The sequence below is a fragment of the Linepithema humile genome, chromosome 1, assembly GCF_040581485.1.
Source record: "Linepithema humile isolate Giens D197 chromosome 1, Lhum_UNIL_v1.0, whole genome shotgun sequence".
NCBI classification, from domain to species: Eukaryota; Metazoa; Arthropoda; class Insecta; order Hymenoptera; family Formicidae; genus Linepithema; species Linepithema humile.
The window spans coordinates 22,957,686-22,982,469 of record NC_090128.1 but is presented as its reverse complement, the minus strand read 5'-3'; the positions used below and the strand labels follow the sequence as shown (position 1 = coordinate 22,982,469).

The following is a 24,784-nucleotide window of genomic DNA, read 5'->3' as shown; positions in this document are numbered from 1 at the left end:
TCATAGTCCGTTCTTATATTCAAAATTGTCTTAAGCACGGACTTATATTCGCTCTCTTCGTCACACATAGATTGTGTCTGACGAAGAGAGCGAATATAAGTTCGTGCTTAAGACGATCTTGAATATAAGAACGGACTATGAATACCGGCCTATGTGACGCCGGCCTGAGGCAGCGGAGCCGGGACCGCTGTGGGAAATATCGCATCACTGCATCCAACCGTTACACTTGTCGACGAACTATAATAAAGACAGAGGTACCATTCTTGTAAATGACTAGCATCAATCAGAAAATTGTTTACAAATGTGATAAACAATATGGTGCTAATAGCCACCAATCAATAATTGCCATAATCAGAAGAAGAATAAAAGCAGTCGAGTTGACTATCTAGTGATTTCTGTACTACTAGATCGTTTACATGACTCATTTTTCTTTCAGACGATAGCGATTGGAAGCGACTAAATGAAACTGAAAGACAAAATGTACAAGCATATTTTCTATTTTACATATTTTACATGGATTCTATTTATATGGTAAGCACTTTATGTGTCAACGCAGTCTTTAATCTTTCTTGCTCTTTGTATTTTTTTTGTACATACATATAAATAAGAAATCTTTATTCATTATGATTATTCGGAATGGCTATACATATTTCTCAGTTCATTTACTTGAAAAATATTGTCATTAGTCGACAGAAATTAAAGATTTCACTGTTTGAAATTAGCAACAATTATTTGTTATAGCAACAATGAGTTGTTATTAGGTATAAGAATAGATTTTCAATTTTTTAATTACAGATTATTAGAGTATGCATTCATAATATAGGAATTTGTTTATTTTGATGAAAAAAAAACTGTTGACGATTACTGTTTGATGAAAACTGTTAATTACTGTTAAAGCGGTTAAAGAGTAGTGTGAACATCATGTTGTCAGATGTAACCTGGCGCTGCTTACACCACTCCCTCACTACTCCGGTAATCGTGTCGCGCGCATTCGCGTTCGCACAGTAGAATCAGTTGCGGTTGATCGGCTAGGCCGGCGAAGTGGTGGTGTGCACGAGCTTACTTGCAGCACCCCAGTATCTTACGCCATCCCGCGCGTTACGCCACGGTTTTGACGTTCTGTAACCGACGAATTACAGAACACTACGCTTTTTATCTTTACGGACATCACTTGTGCCAGGCCGAAAATTTTAACGAACAAAGAGGGTTGAAACATGGCGGATAAAATATACTACCCCAATTCGGAGCTCGTGAGCGAAGCGCACTGCAACAGCATGGAACAATATAAGCAAATGCATGAAAGGTAAGCAAGAATATGAGATTTAAATGAGGTACGTGTACCATTGCGTATCGTTCTTTTCAGTATCGAAATGTTGAATCGAAAATCGAAATGTCAAACCGCGTGTCATTGATGCAAATGTTACAAAACACACAGTGAAAATTAAAATAATTTACTTATTTGTTACATTTGTAGTTGAATTAAAATCAGTGATATGAGAAGCAAAAGAAACGGTCGAATCACATTAAACATTCTAAAGGACATGAACGATCGAAGTTGTTAAGGAAGAAAATGTCATGCTTTTATATATATATATACATATATATATATATATATATATATATATATATATGTGTGTGTATACATAAAAAGAGAGAGATGAATTGCGTATTAGATGAAGTCAATAATGTTTCGGGTATTGAAATTAATTTCGGATTTTGGTCTGTACATTTTAGAAAGAGCACGAATAGAAGCGCGATATCGATCCCGTAAGGGTGGGACAAATTTTGCAGTTTAGGAAGAAGCGCTCCTCCGCGGACGACTAAAAATACGACAAATTTTATCTTTTGATAATATTAATATTTTTTATATTTTAATTTTAACTTTTTAGTTTTTATTTTTAAGTTACTCTTCCGTATCTTTGCATTAATCGAATCTTTTGCATTCAAAAGCTATATCATATATCGAAGAGCAAAGATCTCTTGTTTTATTTCAATTACTTTTATAGTTTTTACAAACAATTGGTCTTCTAAATTTGAATTGTTAAAAAAACTGCTACAGTTTTAGTTTGGTAAAAATCTTTTCTTTATCCATAATGTATTTCGTTGAACTACGAACTGATCGACGTAATATGGAAATGATAATAACAATATGCATAATTTGCGGATACCAAAAGCATAAATTTGTAAATAAAACGTAAAGAAAATTATTACGTAAAAGGAAATTATTATGTAAAGAAAAAAAGTGTGTCAATTCATCAAATACGAATTCACTTATATTATATTTTAATGATGTTTTATCCTTATTAATAATTATACATCAATAAAATAATAAATTATTGAGTGTTTTCATGCATAAAAAGACATATCATAATGATATAACTTGGAATGTTTTTCTGTATTTAGATCTATAAAGGAACCTGTGCAATTCTGGGGTGAAATCGCTAAGCAATTTTACTGGGAAACACCAGCGATAGACGACAAATTTTTCTCATACAATTTTGAACTAAGTAAAGGAGACATTTTTATAAAATGGATGGAAGGAGCATCGACAAACATAAGCTTCAATTTACTCGATAAGAATGTGAAAAGCGGAAATGGTGATAAAATTGCGTTTTACTGGTAAGACAAGTAACATAATTTAATTATAGGCTATTATTGACATAGGTGTTATTAATGAGCGAGGTTTGTATACGATCGACACCTACCTCAATTTCGACAATGGTCTGAGACCGATTGCCAAATGTTTGGTAATTTATTTTCATACAAAGTATACCCACGAATCGTAGACGCAAGTCATTCGAACTCTACTCTAATTCGCGTAAAATTGCATAATATTTATTATTTGTTGCGACATTAAACAAATATGATATTAATTTTTATTAATAGTTTTTAATGAAATTTTTTCACAAAATAAATTAATAAATTCGACATATCTGTGAAAGACGTAAATGAAGAAGCGCATATTTCGCGTTATCACGCTTCATACATATTGAACATCTGCCGACCTACACTGGATTACCGATCACCATTGATTACCATCGATAATGTAAGAGCGTTAACCCGGTACTGTATGTTGCGTATTTCGGAGAATCCATGCTTTCGAAATAATCGAAATGTTACGGTAGTCTTTTCACTGTAAATGACACAATTTGCATTGAATATAATATTAAAATTATGTAATCGATTGCATGATCGAGTCGGATAATGTTCATCTATTTGACAAAAATTCGTTTTAGTCTATACCTGTACCTTCATTGGTTCACAATATATCGCGCGCGATCGCGTCATTTGTTGCGTCAGCTTTGCACGCGCGCGACGGAGAAAGAAGCATGCTTTAGTCACGCGATTTGAAATTTTCGATAGAGGAATCTTGCTTTGCGGTCGAATATAGATAAGCTACTTGAGATATACTTTTTCACAAAGTCGAGCCTGTTATAATATAAATACAATAAAATTAAAAAATGATGTTTATATTTGTCGATTAATAACAAAAAAGTATTGATAAGAAGTAAGGTGTAGGAAAAAAGTAAAATAACATAAAAATTTATTTAAATTGAAATGTAGAATTTAAATTGTGACTACTTTCAATACAAAATAATATATTAATGATGTGCACATGAATTATCGCTTAGTTCTGAGCGAGTTTAGAGAGGAAACAAGCATGAAGGTCATTTCAAACATGAAACGTTTCACGTCGTAACGACATTGAAGGATAATATCTTTAAGATTAGTTTGTGTCACGATCGCGTATGCGGACTACAAAAAATGGAAATAAATGCAATCGAATTCCATCGCTAAACAATACGTGTATACTAATTTAATAAATTAAATATTAATTGATTCTTCAATATACTTGATTCATGTTCATAAGTATCGCTAATCGTTATGTCTTTTATAACGGCAGTTATTTTACATGAGAAGATCACATGTAATTTTATTACATATCGTAAATTATCATGCTTCGTTAAGTAATAGCTCAATGACAGTTAAGTAACAATGTCCAATAAGTTTTATTAATCACTTTACTTATCTCTTCTCCTAATTATCCACGTTCTATCGCGACTAGATGTGGTCTTTTGACTTTAAGAAAAGTAATTCATTTCATGATAATTCTTAATACATCAGCATATTACGAATGCATTCATGAAAAATTTTTTAGATACGCGTGATCGTATGATATAAATATATATTACTTTCAAGCTTGACTTTTCTTATCCGTTGAACTATTTTTTTAAAACCACCACAACTGTTGACGTTTAAACAGAATAATTAAATGTATATCCATTCTATTTTTCTCTTGCGTGTTAAGTGATTTATTATGTACGAGCGTAAATGATGCGCGTAATTAAAGTGTCAATCAATAATAGAGCAAGCAATAAGAACTAAAAGCGTATTATCGGAGCTGATTATTATTGTTTATCTTTGAAGAGCAGTAACTTTTTATAGTAGTAATTAGAGATCGTTAATATTTTTCTTTTTTTTTTTTATTCCTTGGAACTTATAAAAAAAGGTAAGTAAGAAAGGCAATCATAAAACAAGGATAAAAAATTTTCGAGGAAGAGTAGGAATAGAGATTATATGAATTGATATAAAAACCCGGAAACGGTACCTGATAGATGTGTGTGTGTGTGTATGTGTGTTGTGTATGTGAGAGATTGCTGAACAGGATGTGGAAAAATTACATATGTGCTCAAATCATGTGTGGTCAGAACACAAAAATAAATTAAATAATTTAGAATGGACATGTAAGAATCGCGCTAGTGTTATGTAATATTTATAAGAAAAATGTATTGAGATCATAATTTTCAGAGGACACAACAAATATCGCCTAATCTATTTTTTATTTATTGTTAGGGAAGGAAACGATCCGGAAGATTATTCGCGATTAACATATAGAAAGCTGCTCGAGGAAACATGTAGGTTTGCGAATGTTCTCAAGTCGAAGGGTATCTCGAAGGGGGACAGAGTGGTGCTTTACATGCCGATGATCTTGGAGTTACCGATCGCTATGCTGGCTTGTACGAGGATAGGGGCGGTTCATAGCGTGGTGGTGAGTAAACGCCAATGTTTGATAAGTAAACATTGATAAAGTTAGCAAGAAGAAAGAGACAATGTATGATCGCAGTTCGCAGGATATTCGTCAGATTCTTTGGCGGAACGAATACTTGACTCTAAAGCCAAAGTTCTAATCACTACGGATGGCGTGTGGAGAGGCGAGAAATTGCTTCTCCTGAAAAACATCTGCGACGAAGCCTTGGATAAGGTGAAGAAGCACGGCCATCAACTCGAGAGCTGTATCGTCGTTGCGCATTTGAGAAGGCTTAGCAATCCTAAAGGTAAAGTGAACGGAGTAAACGGTACAAGCAACGGTAACGCTACGGAAACTGATATTTCTTGGGACGACGATCGAGATGCTTGGTGGCACGATGAGATGGAGGACGCGGAAGCGAGCTGTTACCCGGTTTGGATGGCTGCCGAGGACCCGCTTTTTATTTTGTATACGAGGTACGAATGTATTTATGAATCACCGTGATTGATAGAATAAATTATAGATATTAGAATCGAGCAGCTCTCGCTGAAATAACTTTTTTTTTATATGTAGCGGCTCTACGGGGAAGCCGAAAGGCGTTCTTCACACCACAGCGGGATATTTGATTTATGCAGCAACAACTTTCAAATATGTCTTTGACTATCATCCGGGTGATATTTATTGGTGCACCGCCGATATCGGCTGGATCACAGGACACACTTACGTGGTTTACGGTCCATTAGCAAATGGCGCAACGTCTGTTATAGTACGTATACATTCTCTACGTTTTTTCACACAGATCGTTCATCGATTTTACCTTTGTTATTCTTAGTAATATATATTCTTGTTGACAGTTCGAAGGTACACCTTTCTATCCGGAGAACGATCGATACTGGATAATTGTCGATAAGTACAAGGTCACGCAATTTTATACGGCACCAACAGCTATCAGATCACTTATGAAATTTGGCGATGATCTTGTGACGAAGCATGATTTATCTACACTCAAGGTGAATCTCATTGCGCTTTATTCTTTAATCGGAATCGGTTTAACATGTACATACGTTACAGGTCCTTGGTTCAGTGGGCGAACCGATCAACACCGAGGCTTGGCTCTGGTTTTATAATCTCGTCGGCCATGGTAAATGTAGCATATCGGATACCTTTTGGCAAACGGAAACCGGTGGTCATGTTATCACACCGCTACCGGGTGCCACTCCTATGAAGCCAGGCTCTGCGGTAAGCAATTTTTTCCTTAATTTTTCGTTAATAATTTATTCACAATTAATATTCATTTCTAATGTACGGAATGTAGACATTTCCGTTCTTCGGGGTTTTACCGGAGCTTCTTGACGAAGATGGTCACATAATTGAGGGTGAAGGAGAGGGATACCTTGTTTTCCGACGACCGTGGCCAGGCATGATGCGGACTCTCTACGGAAATCATCAACGTTTCCAAAACACGTATTTTGATCGATTTAATGGATTTTATTGCACGGGAGATGGTAAGTGCATTGTTCACTTCTTCAAGTGTTTATTTGATCACTTTTTAGTTAATAATATTATTTCACTAGAGGATATCTTAGCGTACTTAGCGTACTTAGCTGGACTTAGCGTGCAACGTATATTGCGTCTCTGCCGAGTTCCTCTTCAATCTGTAATATCCGATTATACTTGGATATCCTTTCACCCCTGTAATTAGCAAAGCGCTGAGTAGATACGAGTTTTACGAATTGCAAAGCGCGTAGCGCGCTAAATGAGAATACACAAGATTAAAAAAGTAAATTAGCAACAAGAATCGATTTAAAACTGAATCTCTGAGCATCGTTCTCCATATATTCGTTCGTATTCACGTTACCTGCAAGGTGCTCCGGCTTTAAGTTGGCAAGCAGAGAGTCCTACTGCTAGGTCGGCGATGAAAGTGTCTTCCGTTTCAGCGCGGCTCGCGCTAACCATGTAATTCCAATTGCTGATTTTCGCCATTTTTGCACAATCAATGACCTCTGTTACAGTGCCGATTTGCGAGATTCTCAATGTGAGGCAATTTGCCACATTTCTTTCGATGGCTGTGCCGATTCTCTCGATATTCATCGCTGTGAGAGCATCGCTGACTATTTGAATGTTTTGGTTAGCTAACGTTAACCAACTTTCCCAATCACCTTGATGAAAAGGATCTTCGATCGAGATTATTGGAAATTCCGAGAGATACTCTAGATATCGGTTTCGCAAAGCTTCAGCTTCTAAATAATTGGCAGGATCAGAATCCTCTTTCTTAAATGCTAGATCATATCTTCCTGTGAATACAAATTATGGGTTTAGATCTCTGTTGTCGATGACGAAACGAAAGATATTTCGAGCAATATAAAGGAACCTTCTTTATAGAAAGCGCTCGCGGCCATATCCAGTGCTATCTTAATTTCAAATTTGTGACCCGCGTCTATAATGGACTCGTTTAAGAGGGTCAAGGCGTCTCTGTCGTTTTCCAAATTGGGAGCAAAAGCTCCTTCATCGCTAACGAGAAGCGGACTTTTTATTTCTTGAGTGTCGACGATTTTATTCTTTAATATTTGATACACTTTGGTGGCCATCTTCATAGCTTCGGCAAAGCTCTGGGCACCTTAAATTCACGATATTAAATACACGAGAAGTAACCGGTATTCGGACAGTTCGATAATTCGATCGTATTTTGCATACCTGTTGGTAGTATCGCGAACTCCTGACATGGTAAATTATTGCCGGCGAATTGCCCTCCGTTGATCATACTAATATACGGTACGGGTAGTATTATTCGGTCGTTTTCGGCCAATTTGGCAATGTATCTAAAATCCAAACAACCAAGATTTCAAATTAAGCAGCGATGGAAAAAATGACTGATTAAATTAATTTAATTAAACGGCAGATTAACGGAAACCTGTAGATTGGGATCCCCTTTTGGGTGGCTCCGGCTTTGCAACAGCTTACAGAAACACCAAGGATGGTATTCGCGCCGAGTTTTGATTTATTCTTCGTACCGTCTAGACTGTTTAGCAACTCGTCTATCTTTCTTTGCTGAGTAACGTTCAGTTTCGATCTTATTAGCGCAGGACCAATCTCTTTATTTACAATATCGACGGCATTGAACACTGAACGACCTTGATAATCTGCTTTCCCATCCCTGATCTCATGTGCTTGATTTGGATTGATGTCCACAGTAGAAGGTACCGATGTTCTGAATGTTCCGATGCTAGTGGACACATCGACTTCCAAGGTCGGTTCGCCTCTGCAGTCAAATACCTGACGAGCTTTAATCTTCTGAAATGTCATTTCTCTCGTTACTTTCAAATTCGTCTGACGTTTATCGAGTTGAATTGGATGTTTGTTTCGTAGATATACGAGTCCTGCGTTTACAGGAGTCTCTGCGTATATCAGCCCTTTGACAGTGATTACATAATTGACAGTGATTACATAATCTGACAATTTTCAGCGAAATTATTTAATTTAATTTAGCTATGAAAGTGATAGATTAGTGTTGACGTATATACAAGTTAGGTTCACAAGTTGACTGCGTAACAACGAAACATAGAGGCATATTTGCAGTTGAGTTCAGATGGATTCAGAAATGTGAAATAATAGTTTTTGATTTTGTTTTAATTATGCGAAAAAAGTTTAGAATTAAAACTCGATTTTGAAAGTATTATAAAAGTCTGAGGTAATTTATATAACAATGAGCGATTTATTGTAAATAAAAAGAAAGAAATACAAAAGCAGAACAAAATAAATGTTAAATTTTTCAATTTTAAACCGATGTCAGGATTTAATGAGGATGTCTGCTAATATCTTTTTCAAGTATTTATAGCTTATTTAATATTATGTAAAAATTATTTTAAAATTTATTTAATGTTATTAATTAATCAGTTGTAAATCAAGAACAAAGCCGCATAAAACTGGAATCCGCCTAATTTCTATTTTGATTTGTGATTTTAGGGGCGAGACGCGATGCAGACGGGTATTTATGGGTAACTGGCCGTATCGATGATATGTTGAATGTATCCGGTCATCTAATGTCAACAGCTGAGGTGGAAAGTGTATTAGCAGAGCATTCTTCGGTAACTGAGGCCGCGGTAGTCAGCAAGTCGCATCCTGTTAAGGGTCAATGCCTGTATTGTTTCATTACACCGACTGAGGGAAAGACGTTTGACGAAAAATTGCAAAGCGAGCTTAAAAAGAAAGGTAAGTTTTGGTAAAATATCGCACGGCTTGATTTGTATGTTAATTAAAAATGTATGTATGATTTGAACAGTACGCGAAAGAATTGGTCCATTTGCTCAACCGGATGTCATTCAACACGCTCCGGCTTTGCCGAAAACAAGATCTGGCAAGATTATGAGACGTATGTTGAGAAAAATCGCGGCAGGCGATAGGAATATCGGAGATACGTCGACATTAGCCGACGAAACTGTCATCCAACTTCTCTTTGAACTAAGACCATGCATTTAAAATAAATGCGCTTCTAGCCTATTATAGGGAAATGAAAGTATCTTGAAGAAGATTTTCGCGTTATTTGTTTGATGAATGTTGAAAATATGTTGCACGATTATCGGATAAGATAAAAGTAATGCACATCGCACATTGAATCGAGCCGATCTACGTACTCGCACAATATTGAAGGCACATTCCAGGATCTTATCGTTATTTAGTCATCAATTTGACAATTATGAACGTACAAAATGCATAAATAGTATTTATCTTTTTCATTAAATCAACTGATCCTGGTGTTGCCACTCGAAAGTTTAGAGTAGAAATATAAACTATTCTTTCGGCATGTCCCTTTTTGTTTCTTATTAATTTTTCTCGAAGAAAACTAAAGAGACCTGTCGAAAGAATAACTTGTTAATGGAATTAAAGGATTAATAGACTTAATTGATGACTAAATTATTGGTGGCTCTCTTCAGAGTTGCTACAGCTGCCGATACATATCTTACATAAACAACGCTAACAAGTAGCCTAAGTGTCCTTTTGTTAGGTCCAAAATTAAATTATTAATTGCAAGACATACAATGTTCAATACAGATAAATTGTAACAAGTAGCACGATGGCAAACGGTAGACAAAAATCGCTGGTTGCACAATTGCTAATAACTGTTATTTAACAGATAAGCGTAGTACGCGATGCGTACGCGTCACTACTGAATGATATCGCAAAAAAGATATAACAAAGGCTTTCTATAATTTGGTGTATATAATATGTGCAAACTATTTATGCGTATATGCAGGGTGTCTATTGCATCTACTGTATTTCGTTTTTAATTATACATTCTTTGACGAGTTTGACTTCGAGATAGTATCTCTTTTCGCTATTTAAAGAAATACGCGATTGAAAAAAAATACTGATGTACCTATTTATGAATGAAAATTGCCTCGTGCTCCCTTCGGGAGTTACGTCACATACATATCATTCCTCGCGGAACAATTTTAGATGTAACAATACATGTATATGGATTGTATGTAGATATATAAAACAAGCAACGTAACTACAGATATGGCTATACAATTATAGGCATATATGTATATATGTTAAAATGTCATAATTACGATTGTTCTGTTAAACATTGAAGAATGTATTATGTATTTTTCACCTACTCTCTTCCTCCTTTCCTACTATGTAGAAGTAGCGAATATCTTAGTTAATTTATGGTATTATTTTAGCATTCTTCTTTGCTTCTGCGTAGAGTACGAAAATCGATTTGCGACCGTGGTGGTGGTAGAGTGTGGCAGCCGGTTAGTCAGTATCGAGCGATCACGCACTACGTTACTGCGAAACCGATGAAATGCCAAAAGAAGGAGCTTGACGTCAGTGTCAGCGGTGTAGTATCGCTCAGTATGAGCAGACTCACGGCGGAGCCATTTGTTGTGCGCGAGCGAGCGCAAGCACAAGCTTGTGTACAGTAAAGTTTCATCTATAAAGACAAAAACGCTTCAGAGTTAACAAACCATGTTGGATATCGACGAATGTTACATTGAGATTTTGCGGCTCGTGAAGCAAGCTGGTTCGGTAAGTCGATTCATTAAACACAAGATAAGATGCGAGCATCCTTATCTCTATCCTGTGGATGTAGCACAGATATGTACATGAGGTTTATCGATTTTACAGCTGTTGGAATGTTTTTTTCAATCGTGAGTCATGACATTATCTCGGCTTATTTGACACAAGCGACAGTTACCAATTGTTGAAACTAAATTATATATTTTGATATATCAGTAATATGCACATCTATAATGATTTTTTTTCAATTTAAACAATCCTACAAGATGTATTGAAAATTACTCAACTGCAACTGTAGATGTACGATAATTCTTGCACTGTGTAAAAATAATGTCGCGAGAAAAATAAGCTATGCCTCTTGAATCGTATTTTTCTTCTTCTTATCATAGATCGATGATATTATATAATAATTATATTATATAATTATTCACGCTCATAAATAGTTTGTTTCAAAAATTTTATTATTGAAATATCTAATTTTCCATTACTATATGTAAAAAGATTTAAACTGTATAATATTAGATTTTATATTTTTTATGTAGATTATCAGGGAAAAAATTTATCAACCCAAAGATGTGCTCACAAAGTCGTGCGATGTTGATTTGGTTACAGAATGGGACCAAAAGGTAGAAAAACTTGTAATCGATGGAGTATTATCAAAATATCCTGACCATAAGTAAGTTTAATTAAATATTTATAATTATTAGTATCGTACTTATAATTTGTTTTCTTTTAAATTGGAGATTATATGTGTATACCCCTTTTAATTAATTAATTGCACAATCTTAATAGTAAACTTTGTGCAAAATTTAACATGCAATTTTCTATTTCGGCCGAAAAATAAAATCTGAATTATTAATCTTAATGAATAATAAATGCAATCTCAGAAGAAGGAAAGTAAAAAAATAGATTTTGTAAACGTTAAGTTAAATAAATATAAAAAAAAAGTTTATACGACTTTGATATTGATATTCTAAAATATACAATAGATTTATTGGCGAAGAGACTACTGCTTCAGGCCAGAAGATAGAATTAACGGATGCGCCTACATGGATAATTGATCCGATCGACGGTACGATGAATTTTGTTCATGGTTTACCGCATACATGCATATCAGTTGCGCTGCTTATTAATAAAACAGCGGAAATAGGAATAGTGTATAATCCAATTCTGGAGCAACTTTTTACTGCTCGCAAAGGAAAAGGCGCTTTTCTCAATGGTGCTCCGATTCACGTGTCCGAAGAAAAAGGTAATTTGCTTTCCATTTCTAATAAAATGTTAGATCGTAGGAATCTAAACTGAATATTGAATATTAATGTATCAAATTAAGCAATGAAGTGTATCAGTTATATAGTATTGTTTCATTTCCGTTGTTTATTAGCTCTAAATTTGAAAATGTTTCTTGAATATTAGCAGATATATTCGTAACATTAGCAGATATATTTTATATTCGTATTCGGAACATAAATTGTATTAGACTAGTCAATAAGCTCTTTATCTAATTTAATATTATTTCAGAATTGCGCAAGGCACTAATAATGGTGGAAATGGGAACAAGTAGAGATCCGGAAAAATTGAAAATAATGTTACAAAATATAACGCTTCTTACAGCACGTGTTCATGGGTAAATTATGCTTTTGAATTACATTTCTGTATAAAGAGCTTCGCAAAAAATTTATCTACATATTGTATACAGATTGCGGTCGCTTGGTTCAGCAGCCTTGAATATGTGTATGGTGGCTCTTGGTGGTGTTGACGTTTGTTTTGAATTTGGCATACATGCATGGGACATTGCAGCGGGAGATCTAATCGTTCGAGAAGCCGGCGGTGTGTCGATAGATCCAGCTGGTAAACAGTTGCAAGACATTATGCATAAATTTCAATGAAATAAGCATAAAAGATAGACACGTTAAAGCAGAACTAATATTTACTTTATTCTTGCATCAAAAGGAGGTCCATTTGACGTGATGAGCAGAAGAACGCTGTGTGCATCAACCAAGGAACTAGCTCAAGAACTTTCCAAAATATTAGTTCAGTATTATCCAGAACGAGATTAAGAAGCTTGAAAGCTTTGTATGGAAGGCAAAGAATTTACATTTGCATGAATACCAGACGAATTAAATCGTTTGAGATATTGCAAATATTATTACCTAAAAGCAAGAAATGTAAATTAAAATTGTACTATTATAAAAGATGGTATCTATGTAACTTTATCAGAGATCCAAAGAACATTCGTGAAATTATCAACTTCTTTTTAAAGCATTTAAAGCATTTTGTAGAATGGCTTAAGGAATAAAGTGTCAAATTTATTTACTTATGATGTGTAAAAGAATTTATATTTTCCTATACATTTTTTTCCTTTATAATATATAAAACAAGAAACGACTTATTTACTATTCTTATATAAAAGTAACAATAGCGATTTTAAATAGTAATAATTAATATTCTTAAAGAGTAAATAACTAATAATTTTTATTCTAAAAATATATTAAAAAATGTGCAACAAATCCATTCTGTCACATGTACGTATAATAAGTTTTTAAATTTAATATCTCCTTTTATACTTCATGTCATAGATCTCTCTCTGATTACACATCTGATTCAATATAAACCCCAAAGTTAAAACAAATATTATTTCTACTGTAAGGAAATAGAGATATACATATTTTTATGATGTTTGATAAATATTTTATTCATTAATATATATCTACATATTTTTTACGAACACTTATGAAAAGAGAAAAGAAAAGAGAAAAAGAAAAAGAGAGGAAAAGAGGGACGGAAGTAGAGCGAGTTTTTTTAGAACAATGGATTTATCGCATCTGTTTTGCTTTTTCATAGAGCGTAGACTTTAAATATCTGAAAACTCAAAACCACAAATATTAGTATTATATAAATGTTTAACGCCTTTTTGCTTAAAAATTTAATTTTCGATTAAAACAATTTTGAAAAAATAGAGGTATAAATGTTAATAATGTTTGTTGGATTATAGTTGAAAGTTTCGCTTAAAATCTTTATAATCGTGTACTTTACCTGTGTATATACTTACGAGTCCTCGATTGCGATCTCACGTAATTTTAAGAGAAACCTTAGTGTGCACGGATATAAATCTAGTTAAACCGTTGTCTAAACCTTGTTGAATTCTTTAGCGACAGTTCATGTACTTTAATGTAGTAGGCACGATGTAGGGTAGCAAGAGTATTATCGCACATTTTCCTTTCCTCCTCATCAATTGTTTTCATCACCTCTTCCATTGCCTCCCCTCCTCACAGGGAGGGCTACAAGTGAAACATTACCAAATTGCCAATTAGAACAGCACATACTAATGGTAGTTTCGTAGTATACTTTTACTTCTGTATTGAGAAATTTTTCCTGTTCACGACAATTTGATTTGATCGATTTTTGTTATATCACCCCTCTCGTTTAACAAAAATACTAAACGCGTGTATTACATTCACATTTTACTCTTTTCAAGTGTCACTTTACAAGACTAATTTTACAAATATTAAAATACTATAATTATAATATAAAAATTGTTTGGGAACACTTGATCAAAATTCTATATTATCTTATCTCGAATAATATTCCAATAAAAAAGTTTATTGGATACATTCCCAAGATTCAGACTACTTTCGTACGGCTTATGACCTCGTCATTATAAAGTGTACTAAACATATAATAGTATACTGAGAAGCGGATGTGCTAAGTATCCCATAAGGCAATCCCCCATGAATACCTTGTAACGGGATCGGCGCTAAAGGCCCTCGCTAAAGGTCCGACCGCACTTAACGATGATTTGAATTGAAGACACATCTGAAACATAAGCAGTCTCGTACAATCTTGTAATTTTCAAGATCATGCCATGAACCATTCACAACAGCATCAATATTTGGTTCTAATTTCAAATGAATCATAAAATTTTCTATATTACAGTCCGATTTTAAGATCGTAGAGTATGAGAAATGTGGACGCTATCAATAATTCAAGTGCCACACCTGCAGTGATATGACTTACTTAAAGCAGATTGCTACATAACTATTCAATAATTGTTATCGCTTATAACATTTTAGTAGAGTTTTTAACTAGAAACTTTGCATATTGCATTACAAATAATTGTACCTTTACTTCTATTTAACATTATCACAAATATATGAATATATATATATATATATATAATAGAAATATTAGATAAACATTTTCTTCAATCATTGTGTATATGACTATTAGTATACTATTAAATATTAAACATTGTTATCGCAAATGTATATTTATCATATTATGTTATCGCTGTTAGAGAATGGGATTCATCAAACGTGTCTACTTGTAATCCTGTTCAAATTTCAAAGATAGAAATGAAGAAATGGAGATAGAGATAACGAGAGAAAAAGAGAAAAATACGTCTGTAAAAAACATTTCGATTGGACATATTCACTCGTGATTCAAGACTGAAAAGACAAAATGCAGGATATTATTCTTATTGTGTGTTATGTATAGTTTTATTTCAATAACTGACCTATTTGCTATACAATTTATTTTCCAATTAGAACAATTTTTTTGCCACTAAGGCTTCTAAATGTTGTATGCACGTATGCTCGCTAATGAAATACTCTAAAACGGATCGAACAGTGTGATCCACAAGGGGGCTTACAGTTCTTTACAGATATGAATCCTCGCTTCGAAATATGATCTTTAAAATAACGTACAATTTCACATGAACGCACGACCTATCTAATTGTTTATAAAGGATGCTGTTCATAAGGACTCGTGCTCCTTAAGTCATGAGAATTGGAAAAAGGAAACTACTATGAACCAATGTGTATTGAGTTTCCGATATCTGATGCTAGTTTGTGCTGAAAGAGGCGGTCGTTGCTTTCATCCCCATTTTTTCACAAATACACAATGTAATTATGGAAATCGGCAGGTCCCTGTTTTGTATGGGGAAACTGAGATAGAGATATATATATATATAAATCGAACCGTTATACTTTATATTGATAAATAATTGTCTATTGATTAATGATAAAATTTGTAAATACGTTACAGTAGACTATTTTACAAATTATCTACGTAATAACGAAATTCGTTTATCTATTATTATATCCAATATTATAATTGGATTATTAGGTATAAAAATATTACATATATTCTGTCAATCTAATAATACGCAATTAAATGATGTTTTTCGATTCATGCAGTATAACGTTTCGTGCAATGTCAGAACTGTATTTGCCCTTTATTGCAACTTTTACATGATAGACGATTTATAAAATTTTGTACCGCCTCCTCCTGCTAAATGATTAGGATATTTTATGAATAGAATACACATAATTCAGTGTAAAAAAAAAAACGAGAATATTTTGGATGGTGGGAGAGGAAAAGGGTTGAGAATGATAGAAAGAGACAGAGAAATAGAGAGACATACCGCGCTCCTACCACGTAATCCGGAACGTTTAACATTGATAGGGAGGATTGTTAACGGCATTTTACAAAGTTACGTCAGTGAATTCTTCGATGCTAAAGGACCCCGGACAGGGTTACCTATATTTTTTCTTGTATAAAGGGATGCGCCAGGGCATGATTCACAGTGATTCTCTTTCCCGCGTCCAGCATCAGAGTTCGTTCCAATAAATCCTTTAATTGTCCGACTTTGCGACTTTGTTCTGGTGGTAATGAATTCCCACCGAGTTCTGCACTGAGATCGCGAGTCGCTGGCAGTGTCGACATTACGACGACCTTTTCCTAGAAGCCGTATTATCCAATAGTGAGTTCTATGTGATTTCTTTAACGAACACCGCAAAAGTATCTTTAGCAAAAATATGGCGTTATTAAAAATTTTTTTTTCTATTTTATCGGTGGCGGTGACGCATAGAAAACAAGCGTTACTTACCGCGCGTTTGCGAGGCAAGATCATGGGTAAAATTGTTATCGACTTACCCGTTCCGTAACTTTATCAACCTCGTGATACAGGAAATTGCAGTTACTGTCAAAATGTTGATCCTTGAATGTGCCTTTCCTAATTAGTTTGTTCGGCATTTTGCCTTTCAGATCCATGAAGTACTTTAACATTTGGTTGTTCGTTTTCCCCGAGAACATTATTTTTCCGGTGTATAGTTCGTATATGGTGCATCCCACGGACCACATGTCAATGCCAAAATCATATGGTATACCAAGAACTAGAAAATAACGATATTACTTTCGGTTCGAGCCATTTGAAATGCAATTTTTTACCATTTCTTCAACGTCATGAATGTTTGAGTTAACTTATAACACGCGTATTGCATGTTTTTTTTTTTTTTTTTTTTAAACAATATTTAAACAATAAAATATAGTTACATATTAATAAAATGTAATAGACTGTATGTAATAAAATGTAGGACATATAATATGTAGCACTCAATTGAATTTTTTGTTACTAAATGTTTGTCATGATTGTAACTACCTATTTCGGTTCTAATTATTGGCGTGAAACGAAAAGGCTGAAGCTAATGCTCGCAAAGCCGCTGTATGTGGTTTGCTAGGAATGCCTGTCAGATACTGCGAGATATAAATCATCAGTAGAATCATCTAACATATGCGCACGTAACGTCGTTAATTAAACGATGTTACACACTTGATATTTGTATTTATCGAAAATAATAGTGGCGATATACGTTGAAGATTTCCAGATGAAAACAAAGTACAATAAAAGTTATAAATAATATATTAAACGTTATACATAAACGAAAAAGAGAATTGGAATAACGAAATGGGTTATAATTAATCGAAGTGAAATACTTACTAATTTCAGGCGCACGATAAAATCTTGAAACTAAGTACGGTGTTATTTCATTTTCATGGGCGTGCGATGCGGAACCAAAATCACAGAGTTTTAGTACTAACTTGCTTTCACTGACTAGAATATTATCCGGTTTGATGTCAGCATGTAGAATATTTGCACGTTTTAATAACTTTAGTGCTAGAAAAAGTTGCTGCGTATACGATCTTACCGCTTTAACGTGTAAACCAACGTCTTTGCCATACTTTTTTAAAACCTGCAATTTTCCAACAAACAAGATTATTATAACATTGTTTTAATTATTCAAATTTCGTGTATAATAAATGCATATCAGTGATACATACTTCTCTTAAATTCATGGCTAAAGGTTCGAAAACCATGCACAAGTGATTTTTATGAAAGAAATGCCTAAATAAACGCAAGCAATGAAATCTATCCTCCGGATCAGCGTCATTTAACTTCCTAAGGATTTCTAGCTCCTTCAAACCGGTTCTATGCCTGTAGAGAAATGAAAAAAGTAATAACATTCATATATCATAATCGAACGGAAATTAGAAATGTTGTACCTACATTATTTCATTGTTCCTTATTATCTTTACAGCTACATCCAAATTTCCTCTAGCGCTATCTCTTGCTCTTACAACATTACTAAATACCCCTTGTCCTGTATATCCATAGACTACATATCGCGCATCTAGTGTTTCGCCGACACGTACGCTAAAAATTAGATTACATCATTATTAGCTTTCAAATTAAATGTTAGTCTCTAAATGAATTTTTTTTAACATCGGCAAAGTGATATATAACTAACCGATAATATCCTTCAGCGTCATCCCAATTATCCGTTAAACTAGGATTATCTGGTCCTCCCTGACGCTTTCCTTCAAGTGTGGGGCTCTAAAAATAATAATTCCAATAAAAAAACAATATAAGGAATAAATTAAAACTAACAAAAAAAAATTAGATAATATATACATTAAAATCTCCGATATTATCTGCTTCTGCAAACATGTCCCATTCGTTCGATTTCTTTGAAGTTTGTTTTTCCTCCTGTTTAAATCTCTCGGACATCTTAATGTTCCCGGTTTTGTCAGATTCATTTGGTGGCGCGTCCTCAAATCTAGATTTTCTTTTCTTGGCTGGAGGTGGAGACTCTAATTTTTCTGTGGGCAGTGGTGGAGTATGACTTTCCAAAATAGATTCATTGTTATTGGATGGAGCTTCTATAGATTTTTGTGATATATTAGATTGGCTTTCCGGAGAACCAGGAACATTTATGTCGGCAGACATATTGGAGTCTTCATTTGGTCCACCTAATCTCTGTAGAAGAGAAAAGATAATATGATTATAATAATTCAATAATAAAATGTACGCATCCAATGTACATATGCGATCGATAATTTACTTACTTTGAGCAATTCTTCTCTTTGTTTTCGTCGACGTTCTATAATTGCTTCTTCATCTTCTTCTTCTTCGATATCGATGTCTTTGATATCCTCTTCGCTCGAGCTCTCCGAATGTTCTACTTTAAGACCTTCCGATAAAGAATCCTTATATTTATCGCTACGTTCTCTTTTGCTGTTTTTTTCTCTATCTCTCTCGCGATCTCTGACATGGTCCCTGGTTTGCTGCTTATCCCGATCTCTGCGATTTCGAGAGGGTGATCTAGATCTTTTATATCGATCGTTTCGTTCTCTTTCCGACCTGATTCGTGTAAGACTGCGTGATCTTCTTGCGGTGCTGCGAGATCGGTCTTCAATTCGATGGTCATGATACCGATTATCTCGTCGATCACGACTACTGTCGTGTCGATCTCTATTTCCATGTCGATCCTTACTTCTACTGTCTCTCTTGTCGCGACTAGCATGACGACGAGGTTCCCTGCTCGATGGTCTGTCGCGACTGCGTCGATCATGACTAATGTGGCGATCTCGGCTGTCTTGACGCTCACGACTTCCCAACCTGTCACGACCTTTATTATCTGAATTCTTTGCCTCATTACGGGTTTTTGGACTATGACGAATCGGCTCTCGTCTTCGATTCTCTTCTCTATAAACATAAATTGTGAATATACATACATATATATACACACACACACACATATACAAGCATCCATATATGTATGTATGTATGTAGAGGTATGCAAAATATAATTGCATTTCTACATTATATCAATGATTATTGAAGTAAGATTATTGAAGTAAGAAAAGCAATTCCAATTTTCATTTACTTACCGTCTATCTGATTCTCTTTTTCGTGTTTCATCTTTTCGTATAAGATCTTTACGTTTTTGTTCATCATCTGTTTTTCTATTCAATTCATCTTTTCTTGTATCCTCCTTTTGTCTTTCACTGGCTTTTCGAGATCTATCGTCTTTTCGATTCTCTTCTCTTTTTCCTTCCTCTCTAGATCGGATTTTCTCATCTCTTTTCCTATCAAAATCTCTTCTCTTATCTTTGTGTTGTTCACGAGTTTTCCTGTCTCTAGTCATATCAACTATAACACGTCTTTCGGTCTTTATTATTTTCTTACATTCTCTGCTACCTGATTTGCTTCTAGTTTGTTTCTTCAATGGTACATCATTGGTGTCACTATCGTCTTCCACTAGTATCACATCAGGTGTTTCTACCGCTGTTTTGACTTCTTCCTCTTCTTGTAGTTCCTTGTCTTCTCCTTTCTCCGATTCATCTGAGAGATATTGTACTAAACATGCTTGTAATCGTTCCTGCTCATGCCATAAAATTGTAATAAATTAAACAGTTATATAATACATGATACAGAATCTGTGTATGTGTGTGTGTTTTGCTATTTTAATTAATTATAAATGCATACATACCTTTTGTTTCATTAACTCTTCAAGATCAATATCATCTTCTATGATTGTACAATCTACTTCATCAGAATCTAGATCAACTAATTTTTCATCTTCACTTTCTTCCGTAGAAACAACTTCTAATACAGAATTTTTTGTTTTTCCATTCATATCGACTTCTTTATGTACCACATTTGCGATTAATTTCTCATCCATGGTACCATTTTCCATATCCCTTTCTTTCCTCTGTCTTTTATGTTTCTTATGCTTTCGCCTATAAAGAGATATTATTGTAATTTTAATTAATACACTTATCAGATTGGTTATTTACATTAAAGCTATACTTTTCTTGCCTGTCTAATCGTTCGTCTTCTCTTTCAATTAATTTTTCTTTCTTATGCTTATGATGCTTGTGTTTTCTTTTCTTTTTTTTTCTTTGATCAGACACTCCATCTGTATCAGAATCTAATCCTAAAGATTCTCTCTTGCATTCGAGACCTTCCAAATCTGATGTGCTGCAATATATATTAAATAAATATTCTAGTAAAACAATGTGTTGTATGACAGATAGAGAGTATTCAATCTCTTGAATTCACTCAATAAATTGAGACATGGTGATCTTCCTCTGTTGATACTGTAATATTAACTTGCAAGACCACAATGCACTTACCCCATGATTAAGTTTAGTGGATAATTAATAGATGCAACACAAAATCACTACACACAGCAATTCCAATAATCTAAATGATTACAATGATTGCAACTTGTGATGAATACACGAATACACAGATTTCTCAGTACGAGGCCATCTTGCAAGTTCTATCGTTTCGTATGAACTGTTTCCACACGCTTGTATCGATAACTATCGATTTACGAAAATCGAATGAATTATATCGATATATCGAAATCGAATTGAAGTGACACTATTAGCGTTTTCGATTATACAGGATTTGAACGACCCAGGGTTGGTTAATGACGTCATTGCAACCTCTCCACCAATGAAAGACTTGCATTTATAGTAAAATAGTGATTAATCAACCCTGGGTCGTTCAAATCCTGTATAATCGAAAACGCTATATGGGTGTTTACGATAATTCAAGTTCGAGTTAGTTTTACTAGGACCGAAAAATGAGATAGAGCAAATTTTATTGTAATAGAAAAATGTCATTTATTATTATTATTAATTATATTATTATTAATTTATTAAAGAGGTATACCAATATACATACCAACATTATTTGTTTCTTTCATAGACTGATTTGCAGTTGACATTTTTCTATTACAATAAAATTTGCTTAATAAACTCAACAAATTCAATGAATTTAACTCAAGCAGTACAAGACAGCGTCGAGTTGTCATGAATCATAAAGGTTCTAGATGGTTATGTCTATCTCATTTTTCGGCCCTAGTAAAACTAACTCGAACTTGAATTATCGTAAACACCCTATGCAAGCTACTTACAACAGTTCAGAAACAGGACCAAGCAAGATGTGAAAACATTTAACTATTAATTAAGTATCTTATCAATATTAATTTTTTCAATACGATAGATACTTGCTAAGTAGTGTTATCTAGCAGAGTAGCGGAGAGTAGCCGAAGAGTAATCGAGAGGTTAGTTGCTTAGTCGATTCAAGTCAACGATCGTGCGTAAAAGGTTAAAATACATGAGTATAAATTTTTACCGGGAGTGTCGTTTAAAGTAATGGCTGCGTTCAGCAGAACAATTGCTGAATTGTCGTCTAGTCAACACTTAACGTTGATTTGTTGGTTCTAAAAGTAAGAGCCAATCATGTTTGATTGCTACCAAGCGATTTGTTCTGCTGAACGCGCCCAATGAACGGTTATCGGGAGTGTCGTTTAAAGTAATGAATGGCCGCGTTCAGCAGAACAAGCAGCTTTGCAACTGTTGCAAGATTTTCTGCTGAACGCTCGCTAGCGATTTATGATTTTCCAACATGTTCCTAAACAATCGCCATTTTTTCCAACATACTAAAGATGGTCGTTCAGCAGAAATCAGCGCTAAACGCTTTATTATTATAGGTTATAACTCAATACGAAGTATACGTGTGTGGTTACATTATGGAATATGCAATGTTAATTATGTTGATGGATGATGACCTAGATATATTACATTTTATTATGAATATTATAATAGAAGAATTGGACCACGAATTGGCAGATTTAAGAATCAGAAGGCGAAATGAAAGAGTACGAAATAAAAATTATTTCGAAATAACAATTCCTCGGTATACAGATATACATTTTATTGAACATTTTAGAATGTCACGACGCACGTTTCAGGTATTTATAGATATAGACAGATATACATTCATATAAAAATATATACTATATATGTGCATATATATATATATATATTTATAAATTTTTTCTAAAATATAAAAAATAATCCATTTTTACCATCAAAATTATTATCTTAGTTTATTTGTCTATAAATGATTATATTTACACACACAGTATTTATATATTATATATATATATATATGCTGTATGTGAGTATGTATAATATTTGTAGCACACAAAAATAAACTAAAGAAAATAACTTTTAAAGTTGACTATTTTTTATATTACTATATTGTAGAAAAAATTTATAATAATAAAGTATATAAATATAATATGTATATATACACACACACACACACACACACACATATATATATTTATATCTTTTATTTGAAAAATTACATATTTTTTATTATAGGAATTGCTTAATGTAGTTGCTCCTTTTATTAACGAGGAAAATGTTAATGTAAGCATGGAAAAAAAATTGATGTTTACAATCTGGATTTTGGCTAAACCAGAAAGTTTCTTAGCTGCAGGCGATAGATTTGATTTAGGAAAAAGTACTGGTCATAAAATATTTAAGAATGTTATTAATGCATTGGTAATGTTAATGCCTGAATACATAAAATGGCCAAATGCAATTCAGTGTCAGTTATCTAGTAATGTATGTTGTTCAATTAAAATGCACTTTTTTCTATTAATATATGAAATAATTCTTTATTATCACTTATAATTTTAGATATTTCAAAATAGATCACGAGGGTTTCCAGGTGTAATTGGGGCTATAGATGGATGTCATATTCCATGTAAGCAACCCATAGGAAATGCTACTGATTATTATAATAGAAAGGGATTTTACTCTATTATATTGCAGGGTAAAGATTATACGTTTAAATTATACAATTTCAATATATTTTGTAATCTCAAAATAAAATATGTAATTACTAGAATCTTACATAATAATTATTTATTTATATTAAATTTTACTGTTATATGATAATAATTTAGTAAAATATATTTAATTTAATAATAAAAAATAAAAACTGTTTACAGGGGTTTGTGATCATAAAGGATTATTTATAGATATCTTTATTGGAATGCCAGGACGTATGCACGACGCTAGAGTTTTCAGAAACAGTCCATTGTTTCAATATATGACAAATGCAGAAGCACCTTTAATTGAAAATAATTTACATTTAATTGGAGATACAGCTTATCCTCTGCTATGCAATCTAATGACACCGTTCAAAGATAATGGACACTTAACACGTTCTCAGATTTCATACAATACAAAACTAAGCTCAATAAGATCTATTATTGAAACAGCTTTTGGATTGTTAAAAGTAAAATTTAGAAGATTAAAATATTTAGATATTTCCGACTTTGAATTAGGTAATAATATGATCGCGGCAGCTTGTGTGTTACATAATTTTATTATTAATGGTGATAGATTATTTATAGAAGAAGAAAATTATATGATCGATGCAGATATGGAAGGACTTGTAGATGATAATATGATAGATGAAGAAAATTTTGAAGCTGCTGAAAAGCGCAGACAGATTGTCCAACAATTATAATTGCTTAAATAATTTTATTATATTCTTAATATAAAAAATACATATATTATTTCTTTATGAAGCTTAAGCTTATAAATTTATAAGAAAAATAAACTTTTTATAATTTGAAACATCATTGGCTTTAATAATTTAGTTTTATTATATTTTCATACATTTGTTTTGCTTGCAAAAATAAACATTATTGCTTACATAACTTAATCTTGTTTTTAAACTTATTTTTAATCTATAACAATCTTATTTTTAAATTCTTAGTTCAAGAAACCATATAC

The 24,784-nt window shown here is 33.4% G+C and overlaps 5 protein-coding genes across 8 annotated transcripts; 3 read left to right on the top strand and 2 right to left on the bottom strand.

The window, feature by feature from the left end:
• Positions 1 to 969: 969 nt before the first annotated feature.
• AcCoAS (acetyl coenzyme A synthase) lies at positions 970 to 10,624 on the top strand. The gene is made up of 10 exons (XM_012379616.2): positions 970 to 1,303; positions 2,404 to 2,619; positions 4,855 to 5,050; positions 5,126 to 5,505; positions 5,603 to 5,795; positions 5,884 to 6,039; positions 6,101 to 6,268; positions 6,345 to 6,534; positions 8,993 to 9,238; positions 9,309 to 10,624. The coding sequence occupies exons 1-10, from the start codon at positions 1,215 to 1,217 to the stop codon at positions 9,503 to 9,505; spliced, it is 2,031 nt and encodes a 676-aa protein (XP_012235039.1). The 5' UTR covers positions 970 to 1,214; the 3' UTR covers positions 9,506 to 10,624.
• LOC105679546 (enolase-like) lies at positions 6,041 to 8,614 on the bottom strand. The gene is made up of 5 exons (XM_012379617.2): positions 7,941 to 8,614; positions 7,724 to 7,848; positions 7,401 to 7,646; positions 6,888 to 7,323; positions 6,041 to 6,721 (listed from the first exon to the last, which is right to left on the bottom strand). Exons 1-5 carry the CDS (start codon positions 8,330 to 8,332, stop codon positions 6,640 to 6,642), a joined length of 1,281 nt encoding a protein of 426 aa, XP_012235040.1. The 5' UTR covers positions 8,333 to 8,614; the 3' UTR covers positions 6,041 to 6,639.
• Positions 10,625 to 10,772: 148 nt separating the features above from the next.
• LOC105679548 (inositol monophosphatase 1) lies at positions 10,773 to 13,367 on the top strand. Its single transcript, XM_012379619.2, has 6 exons — positions 10,773 to 11,059; positions 11,593 to 11,726; positions 12,040 to 12,299; positions 12,569 to 12,674; positions 12,747 to 12,898; positions 13,001 to 13,367. Exons 1-6 carry the CDS (start codon positions 11,000 to 11,002, stop codon positions 13,105 to 13,107), a joined length of 819 nt encoding a protein of 272 aa, XP_012235042.2. The 5' UTR covers positions 10,773 to 10,999; the 3' UTR covers positions 13,108 to 13,367.
• A 348-nt stretch (positions 13,368 to 13,715) lies between these two features.
• On the bottom strand, positions 13,716 to 21,507 carry Prp4k (Pre-mRNA processing factor 4 kinase). Of its 4 annotated transcripts, none has more exons than XM_067353918.1 (14): positions 21,308 to 21,506; positions 20,982 to 21,152; positions 20,662 to 20,911; positions 20,060 to 20,550; positions 19,235 to 19,874; positions 18,801 to 19,145; positions 18,637 to 18,722; positions 18,396 to 18,542; positions 18,170 to 18,323; positions 17,829 to 18,081; positions 16,985 to 17,223; positions 16,473 to 16,789; positions 14,787 to 14,863; positions 13,716 to 14,328 (listed from the first exon to the last, which is right to left on the bottom strand). In XM_067353918.1, exons 1-12 carry the CDS (start codon positions 21,310 to 21,312, stop codon positions 16,589 to 16,591), a joined length of 2,982 nt encoding a protein of 993 aa, XP_067210019.1. In that variant the 5' UTR covers positions 21,313 to 21,506; the 3' UTR covers positions 13,716 to 14,328; positions 14,787 to 14,863; positions 16,473 to 16,588. The 4 variants fall into 4 exon arrangements, with proteins under 4 accessions (XP_067210019.1, XP_067210021.1, XP_012235047.1 ...); XM_067353920.1 differs by having other exon boundaries at positions 16,589 to 16,789; XM_012379624.2 differs by having other exon boundaries at positions 20,991 to 21,152.
• A 986-nt stretch (positions 21,508 to 22,493) lies between these two features.
• On the top strand, positions 22,494 to 24,713 carry LOC136999626 (uncharacterized). Its single transcript, XM_067354010.1, has 4 exons — positions 22,494 to 22,938; positions 23,357 to 23,602; positions 23,678 to 23,813; positions 23,992 to 24,713. Exons 1-4 carry the CDS (start codon positions 22,717 to 22,719, stop codon positions 24,513 to 24,515), a joined length of 1,128 nt encoding a protein of 375 aa, XP_067210111.1. The 5' UTR covers positions 22,494 to 22,716; the 3' UTR covers positions 24,516 to 24,713.
• The last annotated feature ends 71 nt before the right edge of the window (positions 24,714 to 24,784 follow it).